This window comes from Nuphar pumila, chromosome 16 (genome assembly GCF_984573655.1).
Source record: "Nuphar pumila chromosome 16, dmNupPumi1.hap1.1, whole genome shotgun sequence".
Classification (NCBI taxonomy): domain Eukaryota; kingdom Viridiplantae; phylum Streptophyta; class Magnoliopsida; order Nymphaeales; family Nymphaeaceae; genus Nuphar; species Nuphar pumila.
This window is the reverse complement of record NC_143264.1, coordinates 1434397-1457340: the sequence shown is the minus strand read 5'-3', so window position 1 is coordinate 1457340 and position 22944 is coordinate 1434397. Positions and strand designations below refer to the sequence as shown.

At 39.0% G+C, this 22944-nt stretch overlaps 1 protein-coding gene across 1 annotated transcript in view; it reads right to left on the bottom strand.

Annotated features, from left to right (window-relative positions):
* LOC149812617 (proteasome activator subunit 4-like) overlaps window positions 1–22254 on the bottom strand; it is a 32025-nt gene extending 9771 nt beyond the window's left edge. The window contains exons 1-3 of the mRNA XM_089992257.1: window positions 22094–22254; window positions 16589–16691; window positions 16093–16200 (exon numbers count right to left, since the gene is read on the bottom strand). Of these exons, the coding sequence (XP_089848383.1) occupies window positions 16162–16200; window positions 16589–16691; window positions 22094–22254 (303 nt within the window). The 3' untranslated portion in view covers window positions 16093–16161. The remainder of the gene's footprint in view (window positions 1–16092; window positions 16201–16588; window positions 16692–22093) is intronic.
* Between the last annotated feature and the right edge of the window lie 690 nt (window positions 22255–22944).

Sequence of the window (22944 nt, the reverse complement as noted above, 5' to 3'; positions counted from 1 at the left end):
CGCTCGTCCACGGTCACCACCACCGGCGATCCTCTCCGGCGAGCCATCCCGGAGACCCCTGTCAACCCGACACCAACTGCGACCTCTCGTCCGACCGTCGACAACCCGAAGCTCCTCCGGCGACCACCAGGTACGCCTTTTCTTTTTCCTTTCGCTGCCTCCTCTTTCCCTTTTCTCTTCTTCTCCTTGTCGTCGATAGATAGGGGCAAAAAGCCCCTTCCCATCGGTTGTTTACGACGAGGAAGGGTCGTGCAATAGGGGTTTTAGCCCCTACCAGTTGCCGACAGATCGGCAGGGGTAAAACCCCTGCCGCCTGTGAGGAGGGTTCCGGCAGGGGGTTTTGGGGCCCCTGCCTGCCCTTTTGTCTCTACCAGGGGGGGTCAGGACCCCTTCCTGCCTCCTTTTTCCTCTCAGAAACGATAGGGGCCTTTGGCCCCTGTCTCTTTTCCCTGTTAAGCAAGCCGACAAGGGCCTTTGGCCCCTTCCTCCTCTCCCAAAAGCCGCAGGGGGTTGTTGGCCCCAACGCCTCTCTCTCTCTCTGCTTATTTTCCTGGTAGGGGCCATCGTCCCCTACCCTTTTTAGTGTTCCGGCAGAGGCCGTAGGCCCCTGCCCTTTTTGCTGTTCCAGCAGGGGCCGATGGCCCCCTGCCCTTTGTACCTTTCTAGCAGGGGCGGTGCCTGCCTTTTTAAATAACCAGCGGGGGCCGTTGGCCACTGCACCTGTTCTTTTGGCGGCAAGAGTCGTCCGGCCCTGCCCCAGCCCTATGTATCGGAGAAGTCAAGTATTCTCCTTGTTTTTGCTTTTGTCTTGGTTGCATGTTAATATCGCATATTTGCAGTTACGACGGATCCCGCTCGCGCTCCACGACCCGAGCCGTCAATCGTTTACACCCGCAGACACCAGCAACCTTGCAACTCTCCGAGATAGAAGATTACACGGAAGACTTGGACAATTGAATTAAGTTCAATTAACTAAAAAAGGACCATTAAATAAATATATATAGAAATATATATATTTATACGAATACACATTTAACTCAAGGACGCGATTTCGCGATCCTTGCCCTTTACTTTCTATCATGTCTTTACTTGCCGTCGCGCATTGCGCCGAGGTTTTGCATTGCACTCCTGCTTACAGTCTTTACTTGTCGTCGCGCATTGCGCCGAGGCTTAGCGTTGCATTCCTGCTTACAGTCTTTACTTTGTCGTCGCGCTTTGCGCCGAGGCTTAGCGTTGCATTCCTGCTTACAGTCTTTACTTTGTCGTCGCGCTTTGCGCCTAGGCTCTTGTTTTTGCATATGTGTTGTTACTGCCTTGCTATTGCAGATGACGCTCAGGTTTTCGCTCATTTGCATACTGTTAAGACTAGTCGACCATTAGTTATTTTCAAGTGTTTTGTCCTTAAAGTTATTTATTTACTCTTAAAAGATGGTTCTTTAGAAATTTTCATATAATGAGGGACCTACTTGTAATTTGTCTTTTAGGCTAACCTCTATTTAAACAAGAGGTGTTTAGCCCTAAAGGTTCACGATTTTTCCCTCTCAATTGCTCTCTCTCTCTCTCTCTCTCTCTCTCTCTCTCTCTCTCTCTCTCTCTCTCTCTCGGTTCCTGTGCAGTATTGGATTTCTCCACATGGTATCAAAGCTGAAGGTCTTGGGAGCGTGAGCACGAGTTCGATCTGCGCCAAAAAAAATTGAAAAAAAAAGGTGTGCTCTCCTTTTAATTTGAGTGGCATAGATCTGATAACAGATCTGATGTCTGACAACAGTTAAGACACAGATCTGTAATCAGATCCATAGAGCTCGGTAAGTTCTCTATCAACTGGATCGTGTATCGTCAAATGTGGGACACAGATCTATAACAGATCCATAGAGATCGGTGAGTTGTCTGTCATCTGGATTGTGTATCGTCAATTATGATGTGCAAAGGCTGTGAACTTAGTATTTTCTGATTTGAAAAGAATTTATCAATTGAACCAGCCCTCAGTCGTGAATCTAAAGAAAATCCTATGTTAATCTTGGATCCGAATGGAAAAAATTTATTTTGTTGGAACCTTTCAATTGATCTGGGGTTGCCGTGAATGGTGTATCGCATAGTTCCATTTTTTATATGTCGTGAATCCTGTACCGTGAGCAGTCTTCATCGGAATTGTGCTTCTAACAGAGCTGTGATTAAATACACAGGTTTTTTTGGTCGTGGTCAGAGATGACGTTGAGGTTTTTGCTTTGCTCCTGTAGAGTTGTTTGGACTGGTACAAATCTGATGTCGTCATTCTTCAAAATACTGTGTGGTGTCGTAGCTTATGCAGTGTGTCAAATGTGAAAATATCTCAAAAAAGAGATAAAGTGTGCGATAAGCACAACACTACCAATGTGCACAAATACACAAGAACACTTAGAACAAATGTACACGAAGGTACAATAAAGAAACTCAAATGCACAAAGGCATACAAAATATAAATAATTTTATTAAGAAGAATGGAGAACAAAAGCTCCAAGAAGTGAGTTTTGCAAAGGGGGAACTCCCCTATTTATAAGAGGAAAGGAGCCTTGGAGGAGCTCCACTAGCTGTTGGAGCCCCTCCAACGGTTAGAATTCTAACCGTTAGAGAGGCTCAACAGCTAGTGTTGAGCCCCCTCCAAGTTGACTTTGAGTCAACAAAAAGAAAGAAAAAAAAAATGAAGAGAAAAAAGAAAAAAAAAAAGAAAAAGTAAAAATACAAAAAATATTACAACATATTCATAATTATGAATATGCGCAAAAGGAAGGGAAATGACTAAAATACCCTTGCGAGTTTTACAAGAAAAAAAAAGGAAACATATATATGTACATATATATATATATAAAGATAGATACATATACATATATACATCATGTATATATGTATATGTATCTCTCTTTATATATATATGTAAATATTTACATAAGAGAGATACATTTTAACACCCTCCCTCAAACTTAGGGCACAATGACCGAAAGTTTGCTAAGGAGAAAGTTGAATCTTGGAGAGCAAAGCGCCTTGGTGAAGAAAGTTGTCAACTGATATTCTGAAGTCACATAAGGAAGATCGATGACTTTTTGTAGATATGCCTCTCTGACATAATGGCAGTCCATCTCAATATGCTTTGTCCGCTCATGAAAAGTGTGATTCTTAGCAATATAGATTGCACCCTTATTATCACAACACAACTTTGTGGGTTCTTGAATTAGAATTCCCATGTCTTGCAGCAAATGATGAATCCAGACAATCTCCATAGTTATAGAAGTCATGGCTCGATATTCTACTTCGGTGGACGATAGAGACACCTTCTGTTGTTTCTTACATCTCCATGAGATCAGGGATTCACCTAAAAAAATGCAAAAGCCTGTAGTGGAGTGACGATTATTTGGGTCACCTCCCCAATCAGAGTCAGTATATGCAATTAAATTTAACTCAGAAGATGAGGAAAGGAAAACTCCCTTGTTTAAAGTTCCCTTTATGTATCTGACAACTCGGAGAACGACACTCATATGAACGGATGTAGGAGCATGCTGAAATTGGCTTGCAGTATGCACGGCATGAGAGATGTACGGCCTTGTGATGCTAAGATACATTAGAGATCCCACAAGTTGCCGGTAGGGGGTAGGATCCTCCAAAGGTTTCCCTTCATCGATCTTCATTTTTGATCCCACAATTTCAGGGGTCTCACAGATTTTATCATCAGTAATACCTGATCTGTCAAGAATCTCACAAGCAAGTTTAGTTTGAGACAAAAAATAGCCTCTATGAGAGTAGGCTACCTCGATACCAAGAAAGTAAGCCAGATACCCCAAGTCTGACATTTCAAATCTTTCTTTTAAAGTGGCTTTAATGTTTCTGATGCCCTTTATGTCACTACCTGTTATCAACATATCACCAACATACAACAGTAAAATCACAATTTCTGCATCAGACTTTTTGACGAACAGAGCAGTGTCAGTGTAGCATGAGGTAAAACCATTTTGAACCATCACATCATTAAATCGATCATACCAAGCCTTAGGGGCTTGTTTTAAACCATAAAGCGCTTTTTGCAAGCGAAGGACTTTCCCCTTTGGTACGTTCATACCAGGAGGAGCATCCATGTAGACTTCTTCATTAAGGTCCCCATTTAGAAAGGCATTTTTAACATCCATTTGGTAAATATTCCATTTTTTAATAGATGCAATGGTGATCAAACACCTTACAGTAACCATTCGTGCAACAGGAGCAAAGGTTTCTTCGTAATCGATGTTGTATTCTTGACTATATCCTTTTGCGACAAGACGGACTTTATATCTTTCGAGAGTGCCATCACTCTTAGTTTTGACTTTAAAAACCCGTCTACATCCTATTATTTTCTTTCCTTTTGGAAGACATTGAAAAACCCACGTTTTGGCTTTGTTGAGGGCTCTAAGTTCGTTGTCCATGGCATCCCTCCACTCTATCATTTCCTTAGCTTCTTTAAAATTTCTAGGTTCTTGATATGAGTGAATGGCACTAAGACATGCCCTATGCTTTGGAGAAAAAGACTCATAGGATATAAATCTAGAAGGATTTTTCCTAGATCTTTCAGTTCTTCGAGAGTGGTTGGAAGATTCACTAAGGTCACTATATTTCTCTATTGCACTTCTAAAAGTGCTTTTATCTCTGTGTATAGGTAATTGGTTCATTTATAATTTCTTCTTCATCATGAATGGTTTGAGGAATACTTTCGCTTATATCCTCATTCTCATTCAATTCATCATCGCTAAAAAAATCTTCATTTCTAGATAATAGTTCAAACAAAAAAGAGTAATCGGCATTATCTTCATGAGTTTTGTGTTCTTCAAAACCACTTATGTTTTCTAAAAAGGTTACATTTCTTGAAACATATAGTTTATCATTTTTAATATCATAACACCTAAAACCTTTTTGTGTTTCCGAATATCCCAAAAACGCACAAGGAATAGCTTTGGGAGATAATTTATCATTCTTATCGGTGAGAACAAAACATTTACAACCAAAAATTCTTAACCTATTGTAATCGGGTTCTTTTTTATACAAGATTTCATATGGAGATATTTGATTCAAGTTTTTGGATGGAAGTCGGTTTATGAGATAAACCGACGCAAGAGCCGCTTCGGCCCAAAATCTTTCTGGAATTTTTTGAGAAATGAGCAAAGTTCTTGTAGTTTCAATTATGTGTCTATGTTTTCCTTCGGCCAACCCATTTTGTTGAGGAGTTTTGGGACAAGCCTTTGATGAACAATCCCATTATTTTCAATATAACTTTTGAAATCGTTTGAGAGATATTCTCCCCCGGAATCGGTTCTAAGAATTTGTAATTTACTATTGAATTGATTTTGTATTAAAATGTGAAAAACCTTAAAAGTAGAAAAAACCTCATGTTTATGTTTGAGGAAGTATATCCAACTATTCCTTGAGAAATCATCCACATAAATAACATAATACGAAAAACCTCCCTTAGACACAACGGGTGCCGGTCCCCAAACATCCGAATGCACAATTTCAAAAGGCTTAGTTGAAAACATAGTTCTTTGTCCAAAAGGTAAGCTTCTCATTTTACCAAGAATACAATCATTACAATTGAAATTGTCTTTACATAAAGTTTTAGCAAAATGTAAATAAGAAAGCTTGACAATATTTGGATGCCCAAGGCGTTTATGCCAAACATTTATATCTTTATGTTGGGCAACATTACAAAAAGAGGTTTTTGGAATTTGAAGAAATTCCATGAGATAAAGATCTCCCTTCCTAGAGCCTTCCCCAATCAACTTCCCGGACCGGCGATCCTGTATCCAACATTTATTTGATGAGAATTTGATATCACACCCATGATCCGATAGTTGAGAGACGGAAAGCAAATTTAAATTTAGTTTTGGTATAAATCTAACTTTAGGAATAGAAAAACCTTGTCTTTCAAAATCACCAATTCCTTTTATTTCAAGAGAAGCCCCATCCGCGGTGGAGACAAAAGAGGGTGACAAATTTTTTGAGTATTTAGAAAGTGTAAAAACATTTGGAGTCATATGAAACGATGCACCCGAGTCTAAGAGCCAAAGAGTCTTACCGGGAGGAGAGAAGGTGGTCATGGCGGCTTCGGAAACGGATCCCTTGAGGAGTGGTTGAAGAGCTTCCATGATTTGATTGAGAGACAAGGTAGCATGGTTGGAAGTTGATGGACCTTCCTCCTTGGTTGATTGGAAAGTAGTAGACATAGCCACCATCTTCTTCCATTTAGGGCATACCGGTTTAATGTGACCCGGTTCTTTGCAAAATTGGCATATGATCTTACTATAATCTCTTCTTCCATAATGCCCACCATTTTCTCTTCCTCCTTGATTTTTGTTAAAATGAGGGGGTTTATAGGTTTTAACATTATTCCCCGGTCTTGAGACGGCATAAGCACCCTCATCCTCATCTTTAGAGGGAACGGCCAACACACTTAGATTGGTTTTATTCATTCCCAATCTAGTTTCTTCTCCACTTAGTTTGGGAAGCACATCTTCCAATAGAGGAGAAGAGAAAGAAGACAAGAGAGAGGATCTAGTTTGTTCAAACTCGGGTCTAAGCCCATTTAAAAAGTTAAAGAAATGATCCTCTTCTAATTGTTTGGCCCTCAATTCAATAGCCTCACCACTCCATTTAGGTTCTTGGAGAGCAAGCTCATCCCAAATAGTGGATAACTCGGCGAAATACTTTCTAACGGACATTTCTCCTTGTTGAAGGCTTAAAGCCTTCTTTTGGAGATAGTATTTATGGGACAAATCTCTTGAAGTATACATTCTTTCAAGATATTTCCATACTTGATATGCCTTTTTGAACTTTAAAATGTTGGCATTAATTTTGGTCTCAACCGAAGAGAAGAACCATGAGAGTATTTTGTAATTTTTCATTTCCCACTCTTCATGCTTCTTATTGTAATCTTCAAAAGCCTTTTCTCTTTCTTCTCCCTCAAGAACCTTGATCTCCCCTCTCTCAAGGATAGTAATTTTAGGTTCGGTTCGGGAATAGTTTCTTGAACATATCCCCAAAGACCCTTTCCTTTTATATGGGCCTCCATATTCCCGACCCACACATGATAATTTGTTCCATTTAATTTGAAGCCAAGAGAGAAGTGTGAATCATTTTCGCCCATTAGAGAGGATACAAAGAGAAATAAATGCGTACCACAATGCGAAATGAGTCTCTTCTTGATGTAGGAAGCTTCTAAAATATAGAATGAAGGACCGAGTCTTCACTCCAACCACCACAACTTAATGGCACGCTTTACGAGGTACTCCAACGAAGAGAGAAAAAAGCACGATCTTCTTTTCCTTTAAACCTGGCTCTGATACCATGTGAAAATATCTCACAAAAGAGATAAAGTGTGCGATAAGCACAACACCACCAATGTGCACAAATGCACAAGAACACTTAGAACAAATGTACACGAAGGTACAATAAAGAAACTCAAATACACAAAGGCATACAAAATATAAAGAATTTTATTGAGAAGAATAGAGAACAAAAGCTCTAAGAAGTGAGTTTTACAAAGGGGGAACTCCCCTATTTATAAGAGGAAAGGAGCCTTGGAGGGGCTCCACTAGCTGTTGGAGCCCCTCCAACGGTTAGAATTCTAACCGTTGGAGAGGCTCAACAGCTAGTGTTGAGACCCCTCCAAGTTGACTTTGAGTCAACAAAAAGAAAGAAATAAAAAATGAAGAGAAAAAAGAAAAAAAAAGAAAGTAAAAATACAAAAAATATTACAACATATTCATAATTATGAATATGCGCAAAAGGAAGGAAAATGACTAAAATACCCTTGCGGGTTTTACAAGAAAAAAAAGGAAACATATATATTTACATATATATATAAAGATAGATACATATACATATATACATCATGTATATATGTATATGTATCTCTCTTTATATATATATATATGTGTGTGTAAATATTTACATAAGAGAGATACATTTTAACATCAAACTGATTGTGGGTTCGTGACATATTCAGATTCAATCTGAAAAGTTTTTAATTTTTTTTTTTTCGTACATTGCAGCAGTGTTATCATTTCCTGCATAAGCATTCTTCATTATGGCTGAAACTCCGAAGTTTGATTCTAAGAATGAATCTATTGGGGAATATAAGGCTTTTGCAAATCCTTTTTCTTATGGGTCTTAGGTGAAATTAAATGAAACCAACTATGCCAGGTGGTCCAGAACTTTTATGATGTCGGTATATGGACATCGTAAAAAACATATTTTGTTGAAAACTGAACCGAATGATAGAGTGGGAAAATATGTTACTTGGGATGAAGATAATGACATTGTTATGTCATGGATCATGAATAGTGTTGAACCTCATATTGCAGATGATCTAATTTATTATAATACAGCTAAACAAATGTGGGATAATCTTCGAGATACTTACTCTCAAGAAACAAATGTGAGCCGTATTCTGCAAGTTGAACAAGAGATATATAATTTGCAGCAGGGAGATCAGACCTTGGCCCAGTACTATGCATCCGTTAAAGTTGTCTTTGAAAGGCTTAATGCTCACAGGCCTCTGTGTTGTTCAAAGCAAAAGGATCATCAAGAACAGACTATGGTTGCTCGGTTCCTCATAAGGTTATCTTCAGAATTCTCGGTTGCTAAAGTCCAAATGTTAACTGGATCTGATGTACCTAGTCTAGCTTATGCATATAATCGCTTGAGCAAACTTGTTTTTTCTCTCCCACAATCTCATCCTATATCCCAGACATCTGCCTTAGCTGTTCCTTCTGGTTATGGTCGTGGAAATACTCTGAACATTAGAAGACGAGGTCGTGGAAGAGGTGTGGGAGGTAGAGGTAAACTTTAATGCACATTTTGTGGAAAATTAGGACACTTGGAAGACCGTTGTTGGGATAAACATGGACGGCCTGCCTTTCTTGCATCGAGGCCTAATGTTCCAAAAGCTAATGTTACAAAACTAGAGGTAGCAAATGCAAATGAAGCCTCTTCTCCTCGTGACTGCATCTCCCTTAGTCATGCAGAATATGAAGAACTGGTAGCTCATCGTCCTTCAAGCTCCTCTTCTCCTGTAGCTGGTGTGGCCTACGCAACAGGGAACCATCTTCATCTCAATGATAGTAAGTGGATTATTGACTCAGGTGCATCCAGACATCTGTGTGGAAATTCTCATTATTTTTCAGATCTAAAAGATATTATTGCTCATCGGGGAGTCTCTTTAGCAGATGGGAGCTCTTCTCCGGTGGTTGGTCAGGGAAATGTTTCTATATCTTCTTCCTTACAGTTGAAAAATGTCCTTCATGCTCCTTCATTTCCTCAAAGTTTACTTTCAGTGAGTTATCTTACAAAAGAGCTAAATTGTAGAGTGATATTTGATCCTGTTGATTGTCATTTTCAGGATTTGCTGACGGGGAAGAAGATTGGTAGAAGCTATGAAGAAAATGGAGTCTACTACTTACATCACCCAGTGGGAAACAATTTTACTGCAGTCGACTATTCCTCAAGTCCTGTTCAGTGGCATCGTCGTCTTGGTCATCCTTCATTGTCAAAGCTTCGTCATGTCATTCCTCAAATTTCGTCTACTACGTCATTTCAATGTGAAGCATGTCAGTTGGGCAAGCATCATCAAAGTTCGTTCCCTTCTAGTCAGAGTCAGTTCAGTCATAAGGTCTTTGAACTTCTTCATGCGGATGTATGAGGTCCTAGTAAGATTCCTACTAGGACTCAGTGTCAATATTATCTTGTTATTGTTGATGATTTTTCTAAGTTGTCTTGGGTGTTCCTAATAAAAGAAATATCTGAAGTTCTTAGTATTATTAAGTCATTGATTCTTGAAATAAAAACTCAGTTTGAATCTGTTGTTAAGATTATCTGCACTGATAATGCGCTTGAGTTCAAAACAAAAGCCTTGTTGCAATTTTATCAAGACCATGGCATTGAACCTCAAACCTCCTGTGCCTATACTTCCCAACAAAATAGGGTGGTTGAGCGAAAACACAAGCACCTTCTTGATGTAGCACGTACCCTTATGATTCAATCCAATGTTCCTGCTTCCTATTGGGGGGATGCTGTTATCACAGCCTGTTATTTGATCAACCGTATGCCTTCATCATCCGTGGAAGATAAAATTCCTTTGCACATCTTGAATCCCAATGCTCCTCTTTTCTCTTTCTCGTCCAAAGTATTTGGGTGTATTTGTTTTGTGCAAAGACTTGGACCTGGCCGTGATAAATTAGCTGCTCAAGCAACTAAATGTATTTTTATAGGTTATTCAAAAAACCAAAAGGGGTATCGATGTTATGACCCGATTTCTCATCGGGAGTATGTCAGTGCGGATGTATCTTTCCTGGAGTCTGTTTCATATTATTCTCATATTGGATCTCAGATGCAAGTTGATCTAAATGACTCCTTTCCCCTTCTTGTTCCTCCTTTCCCTTTGGAATTTGTACCTCCATTACCGGGTCCCACCCTACCTTCCTCACAGTTTCATAATCCCCCATTGGTATATGTGCGTAGAGCTCCACCTCCTCTTGAGCCTTCTCCTTCTTCTTCTCCTGAGGTAAGTGTTCCTGATCACAGTGATCTTCATGTTGATGATAACAGGCCAATAGCTCTACGTAAGGAGACGCGACAATGTACCTTATATCCTATATCTCATTTTTTGTCTGATGCCGGAATTGGAAGTCAGATGAAAGCTTTCATTTTCGCCCAGTGTTATTAAAAGCGCGCCTCAAGGCGCAAAAAGTGTGCCTCGCCTCAAGGCAAGGGGATTTGTGCCTTGAGGCGTAGGCATAAGGCGCAAAAGCCCTGAGGCGCATGCCTCATACGCCTTGAGGCGTACGCCTCAGGGCGAGGCGTGCCTCAAGGTGAAGCGTACGCGCCTCACCTTGTTTTGGTGAGGCCGCGTTCTGCACGAACCCTCGGACGTCCCTCGCGAGCAACGACCGAGCAAAGACTTTCCAGACACAACAATTTTACGCAAAAACCCACCTTCAAAGTGAGAAACTGACTAAAACTCACTATTTCGACTAAATCAAGAGAATCCCCTCTGTCGCAAATCTGAAAGAAAACGGGAGGAGAGGGAGAGAGCAATGAGGGCAAGGAAAAACTAACAAGAGCGAGTCTTTTGTATGCATTCCGAAGCTCCGTCGCAGAGCAATCCTTCTTCAGCCCCATCATAGCATAAAAATCGTCAAGCAATCCCCCCCCCCTTGGTCTTCCATCTGGGGAACGTCGCCGAGAAGGGAGAAGGTGAGCTCTCGGCTGGAAGCTTCCAAAAGAGGGGGGATGATTTAAGAGTGAAAGATCCTAATCGGGGCGCAACCGTTAGATCGGGAGCGATGGACAGCTTAAATCTCCCTCGAGGGCAGATATTTTTGGTGGCGAGGGATCTCTATAACGTTCTTACATCTGTTTTTTTACGTAATTTCTTTCCACGTCCTTCACCACTCGCAGATTTAATAAAACGCCCCGGAATTGAATGAGAAACAAAGTAGTCGTCGTTTTCAAAAACAAAATTACTGAAAACTGTGACTATTATTTTGTTTTACAGATTTAGTGAATTTGTTGAATATTCAAGGTAGTGTTAGAATCTTTTTGGGTCAGACATCCGAGGATTCGGATCTGGGGTCGGGTGAACAACATTTTGTGTGTCACGGAATCTGGATTTGGATGTTAGTTGGATTGAATTCCAGATTTAGATGTAAAACTTTTTGCTTTTCGTTTTTTCTATTGAATTCGATTAAATTGATAAAAATTCAGTTGGATATCTAACCCAAATCCAAATTGTTAGCATCCCTATCTAATGCTAATTAAAACTAACCAAACCCACTTGGCAAGGGTTCTTTAGGCCCTTTTGTATCCAATTGAATAATTGGTGAAGTTTGGGATTGGGTATCCAGATACAGGTAAAGAAATCAAACCCGTTTGGGTCAATTTACTAATAGTGGTAGGTTATTAATGGAAGAGAATTTTGGTTTCTAATGTTTGAAAAACAACATAAATAAGATCTCATGCTGTGAGAGAATTTTGGTTTCTTAGATACTTATGTCGATCAAGTTGTTGCATTAATGTTACTTTTGCATGTTAATCTCATATTTTTTCAATATTTATTTGAGATTTTTTATTTATTGTTGGTTGTTGCTTTATCAATAAAGTATTTTTTATTTATTTATAATTTTAGATATTTTTTATATTTTTTCTTAAGTTTTCAATTTTTTTTTGAAGCTTACGCTTTACGCCTCGCCTCAGATTTTGGTGGAGCGCCTCGCTACGCCTCAACGCTTTTCACAACACTGTTTCCGCCTTATCTGCTGAAACTATTCCCTTGAACTATCAACAGGCAAAACTTGATAGTAGATGGAAGCAGACAATACAAGAGGAAATGGATGCCTTATTGTCTCAACAGACATGGGACCTGGTTAATCCCCCATTGGATGCAGACATTGTTGGATGTAAATGGGTATATACCATTAAGTACAACTCAGATGGTTCTATTGAAAGATACAAGGTCAGATTAGTAGCAAAAGGTTATACTCAGACATATGGTGTTGATTTCTTTGAAACTTTCTCTCCTGTCGCACGGATGGGTACCATCCGTCTAGTTCTCTCTGTAGTTGTTCACCATGGATGGTGTCTGTGTCAACTAGATGTGAAAAATGCATTTCTATATGGGGATTTGTCAGAAATAGTATACATGCAGCAACCTCCTGGGTTCGAGGTTGAGGGAGAGTGTCAGAAGGTTTGCAGGTTAAAAAAGGCGATATATGGTCTAAAACAAAGTCCTCGTGCATGGTTTCAAAAGTTGTTTGACGTGATGTCAAAGTTTGGCTTTAAGCAGTCAGCGTCAGACCACACATTATTTATTAAGAAAACTAACTCAGGTCTAGTTGTTATGGTGGTATATGTGGATGACATCATCCTTACAGGAGATTATATGAACGATATTGCAGCTACAAAGGCTCATCTTAAAAAATATTTTGTTACAAAAGACCTTGGTCCTCTTAGATATTTTTTGGGTATAGAAGTTGCCAGAAGCAGTGAAGGCTTGGTTCTGTCTCAACGTAAGTATGTTCTTGATTTCTTAAAAGAGACAGGAATGTTGGGAGCCAAACCAACAAATATTCCCATGGATCACAAAGTTCAGTTGTTGGAAGAAGGGTCAAAACTTGTGGATAGCAAAAGTTATCACTCTCTAGTAGGGAAGCTACTATATGTGACAGTGACTAGACCCTATATTGCTTTAGCAGTAAGCAAGGTTAGCCAATTTATGGAAAAACCGAATGAAGTACACTGGAATGCTGCAATGATGATTCTCAGGTACTTAAAATCTTTCCCTGGAAAAGGGTTATTATTTAAGAAAGGGGGAACCCTGGAGATAGTTGCTTACTCTGATGTTGATTATGCTGGATCTGTTGAGGATAGGAAATCTACCACTGGATTCTGTGTATTTATGGGAGGTAACTTAATTTCATAGAGAAGTAAGAAACAAACCGTGGTTGCTAGGTCGAGTGTCGAATCAGAATATAGGGCTATGGCCCAAACAGCAGTTGAATTGATGTGGGTTCGAAATGTACTAAATGATCTTCAAGTGAAGGTTTCATCTCCTATGGTAATGATGTGTGATAACAAGGCAGCTACGTATATAGCAAATAATCATGTGTTTCATGAGAGGACAAAACATATTGAAGTTGACCGCCACTATGTAAGAGATATGGTTCAAGCTGGTCATATCTCTACCAAGCATCTAAACTCGAAAGATCAAGTTACAGATATGTTTACAAAGCCTCTTGCTAGGCCCAATTTCTCAAAATGTTGCAGCAAGCTGAGCATGATTGATATCTATGCTCCAGCTTGAGGGGGAGTGTTAAGACTAGTCGACCATTAGTTATTTTCAAGTGTTTTATCCTTAAAGTTATTTATTTACTCTTAAAAGATGGTTCTTTAGAATTTTTCATATAATGAGGGACCTACTTGTAATTTGTCTTTTAGGCTAACGTCTATTTAAACAAGAGGTGTTTAGCCCTAAAGGTTCACGATTTTTCCCTCTCAGCTGCTCTCTCTATCTCTCTATCTCTCTATCTCTACCTCGGTTCCTGTGCAGTATTGGATTTCTCCACACATACGCTTTAGAGGCATCCTCGTGGAGGAAGCAAGAGGCATTTACCGCTCTCCCTCTTGTGACAAGAGTTAAGTCAGGAGCTTAGCAATTCATCATCGTCGAAGGAGAGGGATCCTTAGCAAGGATCCGGGTTCTTCGAGTACGCAGTCCTGCAGACAAATTAGGGTTCGAGCGAACTTCTTAGCGGGGGTTCTGTTGAGAAACTTGTATCCCGTCTATCGAGGCTGGTATTGAGTCATGCGAGACATGTAGATACCCCGATAGCGGATGAGATTCGAGAAAATCGCATGCCAAATGTTGAAACAAGCGGCTGACTGTTTCAAAAGATAAAGAATGTCAAAAGTAAAGTTTGAGAAACATTACATCTTTATGAAACACTCCTGTTGAGGATCCTATTGAGGAGCTATACCCCCTTCATCTTAGAGTACTTGTAGTCGTGCACTACACACTAGTACTACGATGATCAGATGAGACGGTCGTGCGACCTCGAATAGTGCTAAATGCACAATGTTGTAATCACTTAATTGGTGACTGATTCACCTTCACAGGCAAGATGCTCGAGTGGTTTAAAGACCACAGCATAGAATGGGTCGTTAGTTAAGCAACCCCTAATGCACCCATTCGCTTCTTGTTGTCTGTCAAGGGAGAGGACAAAGCGGTACAAAACTCCAATGGACAGGTTGCTAACAACCACCCCACGGGCAATGATCTGGCCTCCCCAGTCATTGGAGTTAGAGGGAAAGGGGCTACAATAGTTAGCTCAACACTTCTGCAGAAGTTGGATGCATCCGTGACACTGTTTACCTGCCTTTGGGGAATCCTCTCTCGGCTAAAGTCGTCCCTTTAGGAGCGGACTCAACTAGCTATTCGGGTTATTGAAAATACATAGAATAACAGACGCCCGAACTAGTCTCAATTGTTTTTACGTTTTGCCTGCGCGTACCCGCAGGCCAGTAATATCGAAACACAAAGTTTGTTTACACTGGTTGTTGGGTCGTGAGACTTGCTTGTTGCGTGGTAGTTCACAGCTTACGATCAAATGAATCGCCATGTTGCGTTTTGACAGTTGCACTACTTACCTGTTTTGCACTGCTTAACTGTTTAACTGCATATCTGCTTTAAACTGCGTAATCTGCTAAATTAAATATACATAATTCAGTTTCCTATAGTCTCTCTTGTGTACCTACTAGTTTTTCGCGAAACTAACACATTCTATGGGTACAGGTGATGATTAGGTACACCACGGGCAATGGCGCGATAGCAAAATGGCTTCAAAACTTTCTTCTTCCTGCTCTTAGCTCGCGTCCTGGACGTTTTGGGTTTTGTAACGGATTTTTCCTTGGGATATCCGAATTTTGTACTATTTGGAAACTTCTTTTAATGGAAGTGGCTTTTTCAAGTGTCTTGAAAGTAGCATGGTTTGTGCGTTTTGGTTCTTTTAACTAACGTGTCCAAAGTTGTCAGTTTGTCTTTCTGAATTTAACAAAAGAATAGTCTTCCACTGATTTCATAAGCAAACTCTGAAGGAAAGAGATATTTCTAGTCTCTTGCCTGTTTTCTGAAAAGGTTTGCAAGTTTGAAAATTTGGGGCGTTACAGACGTACTTTAGTAAAATAGTATCTTACTAGGAATTTAACTGAAGTGAATGAGCACCAAGTGTACTTTTCATGCATGCAACTTACAAATTTTGCTCAATAATGATGGCAAATGAAAGATACAACATTATGAAAAAAAAACAAATTTCAGAATGTACTAGATCTATTAACAATTAATCACTCGTATGACTATTCAATCTGCTCAAAATAAAATTCTAAGGATGTTGATGAGAGTACTACAAGCAATCATTTACTGGTTGCATATGATAAAGCTAGCATCTTCAAGGTTAAACTAGCAATGGAACCAAATGTAATTGAAACTGGATGGAGACAGAAACTCAAACTTATAAGAGAATGCCCATGAAATCTGGCAAGAACTACCTTGTAAGGTGAGTATTCATCAAAGTATTGTAGAAGGGCCGCCACTGAACTTTCAAGGAGAGCTCTTTCCTAAACTTCTTCAACAATTTGATCAATATATTTCCCCATCTAACCTAAGTGACATTTGAAAAGGGGCACCATAATATACACAGAAAATCTGGCTACAAAAAGAACGCAACCTGTCCATAATGAAGTTTGTGTTCATGTCCCATGCAGAAGTACCTAAGGAAAGCAGGTGCCTTACATGGGACTATGGGAGCATCACATTTGATGTGGACCACACGCTTTATGGACATGAGTATCAGGTTTTCTTCTTACATGTATGAGCCTTTGCTTTGACTGCATCCTTAAAAAAACTGCAGATTTATTTCTCTCTGTGGAAGAGGTTGATCAGGAAAAGAATCTGCAGAAACCAACCATGATCCCTACAGGTTGGGCTTCCTCGGGATGCGGTCACCACCTAAAGTTTGAAGAAGTAAAGAGCTGAGTTTTTTACCTGGACATAAAGCTTATCATTTGACTGAAAGAATATGTCTAGGCCAATTTCTATGAGAGCCTTTACATCTTCCAAGGAAAGTTCACTTCTTGCTTTCAGGTAACTGCAAAAGAACCACGAAAATATGATGCAGGTAAAATGATCTTCTTAGCACTCGATATGCATTCCTTAACAGAGAACAATGAAGCAGAGATCAAAAAATGATTGTTAGTTTAGAAGCATCGACTTAAAGACATTTGAATGATCATATATTAGAAATCAATGTGTCCCTGTCAAGTGAGTAAGCTCAAAGAGCCATCCCAAGATTCCAAGCCTTCAAGAAGTTCAAGAAGTCCTCCCAAGAAGCCAAGATATTCAAGACTCTCAGTCAAGACAAAATACACCCTGAACAGGACTCTTCTTGTAAACCTGTTTCCAGTAGTTCTTTTCAATTATGAAACATGCTAATTGCTCCTTGTAAATAATCTATATAATGGAACCATGTCTCACGTTAATGAGTGAGAGAGACAGGTAGTTGTTGTTAAATTGTACATATATTTATATATATATATATATATATATATATACTTATGTATATGTGGTATTATATATGTACATATATACATATATATACTTGTGTATATACATATATTTGTATATATACAATATATAATACATATATATATTTATCAATAAATATATATGTCAAAGGGAGAGTCAAACTGGGTTTGACTGCTCCCAACGGCTAGAATTTCCGCGGGGAGCTTGCCTCCCTCTCTTTTTAGCCTCTCTCTTCTCTACCCTCTTGTATATATAAGGGCGTTCTCTCCTTTGATTTGTAAGCCTTTTGACACAGTTTCTTTATTGAATAGATTATATTTTATTCTCTTTTATGGGTTTGTGAGTGTGTTCTTTTAGAACATTTTGTACTTTGTGAGTGTTGCAAGTGGATTCCTTGAGGGAACACTTTGGTTCATGAATTGAAGTCTTGTTGTTGCTTTACATGATATCAGAGCAAGGTTTCCCTTGACTTTTGAAGGTTGCTTGTTGCCTCGTTTTTCGTACTCAACAGAAGAAAGAAAGACCTTCGTAAATCAAGTGTTCGCAGAATTGTGCAAGTGTGGCTTGTTGGCACATGTGATCATAGAAGTGTGCTCGTTCTTTTTCATCTCCTCTCTTCTCTTCATTTTTTCTCTTCTCTCGTTCTCTTTTCTTTCTTTCTCCCTCTTAAGCCCATATAAAAATGGATGATAATGATAATGTCACCATTAAACCCATAAAGCTCAATGATTTCAATTATATAACATGGGTTTCTATCATGAAGCATCTTATTTGGGGAAAGGGATTGTGGAGAATAGTAAATGGATCTGATCCAGAACCCAAACTAGTTCTCACTAAGGTAAAGGGTGAGAAAGAAGTTCCTCTAACAAAAAATGAGAAACTAAAGCTATAACCACTTATGAGAAGAAGTGGAAGGAGTGGAGGATGGGACATGTCAAGATCATGTCTTGGTTTATTAGTAGTGTGGATGTGAAAAAATGCCCAACTCTTGCTAAATTTGAACATGCTAACAACGCTTGAGATTATCTTAAGAGAATGTATTATCTTAAAGATATTGCACATATATGTAACGTGCAAAATAAAATTCAAACTATGGTCCAAGGGAATAAAACTATTAGAGAATATTATAATGGCCTATCCGAACTTTAGGAAGAATTGGATCTTCTAGAGCCAAAGTGGAATTATCTCAATGATATAGAATTCCGCCAAAGACAAATAGATGTGGAGCACATTTATCAATTCATTAACGGACTAAGGCCAAAATTTGAATATACCAAATCTATCCTTCTCCATAGAGGAAAAGTGTTCTCTATTGAAAACACTCTAGAAGAGTTGAGTATGGAAGAGAATATATTGAAAAAGCATGTAAGCAAAAGTGAAGATGACTCGGTCTTAGCCGTTTCTATATCGGAAAACCATGTTCGTACATATAAGCCACCTTACTATAGAAGACCGAGAAATGACTGAAAGAAAGAAAATCATTTGTTATTTTTGTTATGAACCGGGACATACTAAGCCCCAACGTCCTAAACTAAAAGGGACATTTGAAAAGAAGGTTACTTCGGTTGACTCTCCTCAAGAGTCAAAGGACAAGGACTTTCCCACATCTCAAGAATCATCTATTGAAAGCATGTCTCTAACTCAATTAGTTGAATCTCTTCAACCTCTTCTTAGAGGGTCATCTTCCTCAGTTGGGGTCACGGTATCATCTTATTCGCACCCAGCTAAGATTCTTTGGTTTCTTGACTCTTATGCATCTTTTCACATGACCCCAAACAATGATATTTTATCTGAATGCTATAGCAACTCAAGTGTATCAAAAGTTTTTACGGCTAATAATATGCCTCTTAAAATCGAAGGAATAGGAAATTTTGAAAATGATCTTTCAAACTCCAAACAATTTCTCATTTCAAAAATTAGATACATTCTTAAATGTTCCCTCATGCTTAATAAATGTTCTCTATTGCATGAATAGTTAATTGAATTATGAATTTGTCATAAATGTGTCCCTCTAAAATATTGCATGAATTTTATTTATGTTCTTTTTACTTATTTGATTTATTGGAGGGACATGTACGCAGGATTCTTTGGATTCTGACACCCTACTTTTTGTGTTTTTCGCAGCCTCAGATGCCTAGTGGGGTGACCTGCTTCTGAGAAGAGTCACGAGGGGACCACACGACTACATGACAGATTCTTTGGACGGCGCGGCTCTTTCCTTTTGTCTTTCCTTTTGTTTTCTTTACTTTTAATTAATTATAACTCAGACTCTTTACATTTGAATAAATAAAGTCTGGTTTAATATGAAAGATGAGTATAAGATCCCTTGTGGTCTCTGGGATTGTTTCCGCACTTGCTTTAAAAAAAAATTGCATTTTCAAGGGGTGTGAATTGGGGTCGTTACAATAGAAGTGGTTTACTTAGCTCGCAGTTATTTGTTGTCGCAAACTAAGTATGCAACAGAGATCATCGAACGGTCAGGACTTTCAGATAAAAAACGAGTTGATAATCCAGAGGTCATAAATGTAAAGATGAAAAATCTCTAAAGGATCCAACTCTATATAGACTAATGATTGGAACTTTGTCTTATCTCTCTATTACTCATCTTGATATTTCTCATGTTATTCATTCTGTTAGTCAATTTCAGCATGCTCCCATTATAGTACATATGAGTGTTGTAATGAGAAATATTAGATATATTATAAATTTTATTAATTATGTATTTTTTTCATCCTCTTCCTTGTTAGAAGTTATTGTATATTCTTATTCTACTTTAGGAGGGGATGGGAATAATAGACGTTCAACCACTGGTTCCTGTGTTTTTTTAGGTGATTCTTTAATTTCATAAAAATGCAAGAAGCAACAAAAAAGTGTTTTTCTCTTCCACTAAAGCAGAGTATCGTGTTATGGCAACAACTACGTTTAAGTTAGTATGATTGAGACAATTATTAGAATATTTAGGAGTTCACATTACAGAACCCTCGAGATTATGTTGTAACAACAAGAGCGCAGTATACATTGCAAGCAATCATGCATTCTATGAAATGACCAAACACATTGAAATGGATTGCTACTACATTCGTGAACTTGTCAAATGGGCAAGTAGCATAAATTGCCCTTTGAAAAATCGTCTAACCTTGTTTTGCAATCTCTTGGTGTTGTTTATTATGATGTATGGGACCAGCCCCTATTCTAGGAAATAATGGAGTGAAATATTACTTAACTTTTGTTAATGATTTCTCTAAATACACATGGATTCATCTCTGTCACAAGTCTAAAGCTGTTCAGATGTTTAAATCCTTGGCAGAAACCACTATTGGCAAGAAAATTAAGTATTTTTAATCTCATGGTGGTGGTGAATTTACAACCTTGGTTTTTTATGTAAACCAGTGTAAAATTAAATATCAAGTGTCATGCCCCCACACACAGGAGAAAAATGGCTCCGCTGAAAGGAAACATTGGCACAAAATTGGCATGTCCCTTTTGATATATGCTGAGGTGCCTACCCGTTATTGGTCCTATGCCTTTCTTACAACGGTGTACTTAATCATTCTTCTCCGTACATTCAACTTAAATAACAAAACCCCCGTTTCAAAAGAAACCCAATTATAATTGCCTCCAAACCTTTGATTGTACTTGTTATCCTAACCTAAGACCTTATCGTACCCATAAACTAGACTTAACCGGTGCGACTCAAGGGCAAGAGGTGCACCACGGGTTCATAAAGTGATACCTTATCGTACCCATAAACTAGACTTAACCAGTGCAACTTAGATAAGCCTTGCTCAGCCTAAGCCAGGAGACTCCCTGAGGGCAAGGGATGCACCACGGTTTACACCGTCAGGATAGCAACCGTAAGTACGACAGGCTTAACCAGTAAGACTGGGTCTCTGATCTGAGAGTGGTTTCCCGGTCCTTCATAAAAAAAAACACTGAATCTTCAAACGCAATCTCATCATAAAACTTAGTCTGGACTCACTCAGACTTTGAGGATCTGTGTCAGGTGCGATTAGGCCTGGCTTAAGCAGAATTAGATCCGGGTCATGACACGGATAGGAAAACCTTAATTTTTTATATATTTTGTATTAAAAATTGGCATATATTAATCTGAAACTTGGGACAGATCCTGATCCGGATGTTGGCCAATGTACTACTCGGAGCTTGTGGGGCAGCCCCGATCAGCTAATCGGGCCTATTTCATTAAGCCAGAGTATGGGTCCTATCAGATCCAATTCGGGTTGGAATCGGCTCATACCAGACCCGTTGACAGTTAAATTATGAATAAGAAAAAAAATCAAATTTTGCGGGCGACGAATCAACAACGAAAATTTCAACCACGAATTAAAACCAAAGCAGGAAGAAGCATTAAAATCGAACCGTGTCGGCACTTCACCCATTTATTGAAAATCTGTCTGAATCGGTTTTTCCTTTTTGCTTTTTTAATGTTTTGTGAATTGTGACAATTATGTTAAATGCGTATTTTAGAATTTGATTAAGTCATAAATTTACTTCAATAGTTTCTTTTTTTAGATAATCTTCCTCAAACATTTTATTTTTGTGTGGATCTTTTATGTCTTTTCTGAATTTTTGCTAAAAACAAATTTTTAAATAAACCGATTCAAAGCGATTCTTGAATCCGGTTTTTCCGATTCGTTTCAAACCCGATTCGGTTTAGGAACCGACTCGGCAGCATTAACCAAAACTACTCGTTTTCCGACTTGATTATCGACTACATCCTAACAAAATTACAGAAAGACAAAGAAATCCAAATTAGCAATCAAAATCGGCAAAGATCGAGAGAGAAAAAATCAAGAATTTGCTCAACGTCGTGAACGAAACCTGAGAAAAAACGATCGTCTTGAACGGCAGAAACTCGAATTCACGAGAATTTTCGCGAATCCAACCGGTGATCAATACACGCATGAAGCAGCAGCAGAGAGAGACGATCGAAGAGAAAAAACTCACAGGGCGATGACGGGGGTCCATTTCAAAGTGGAGTAGACGGAATCGGGGGAGTCGGGGCGCCATGAGTCCCTCACCGAGCCGACGACGATCGAGAAGGTGCGAGCTTCATCCTTGCATTTCTCAGCGACGGGAGGGGGAAGCCACGCGTTGTAGAGATGCATCCTCTCTCTCTCTCTCTCTCTCTCTCGTCGTTCTTCAGAAGCGTCTGTGGGACTCTGCCTCGCTTTGGTCAATTTATAGTCTCGAAGAACAGTAATAAAGTTATTACTCCCTCCAAAAGGAGGGAAATGACACATTCACAGCTAAATTGCCAATTATTACATAAAGGCGGTCACTTTCTGTTTATTACGAAGGACTTCACGTTACATGCAGCGACGCCGCATGCTGGAATGCAGCGGCCTGCCTGACAGCCCTCCCTCTTAGCATTTTTGGAAAGCGTATCAGGTCAACCGTCGGAAGACTCGGAACTGCGTTGGATGCCTTTCATCCATGTGATGAACGGCAGCTAGAACGCCATCTTGTTTTTCTTTTTTGGGTCTTTCATTTTTGTGTTGTACATGTCGTTCATATAGAATTTGAATGGCTTTCAATAAATTTGTGAGGCCCATCCAAGAAACAACCTATCTTCTTTGATGAATGACAAGCCGAAGAGTTCATAAAGATTCATTTGGATTAAATTTAGTTTAATGTTTTGTTTGATTTTTTGACCTTTTCATGTAATGAATTCATCTCAAATTTAAAGAAGACCTAAGGTTTATCACGTTTCTCTATAAATACTCATTATAGAGATTTTTTTGGCAGGAATCAGAATTAAACTTGTTATTTTTCTTAAGTTCCATACAATTTGTTCA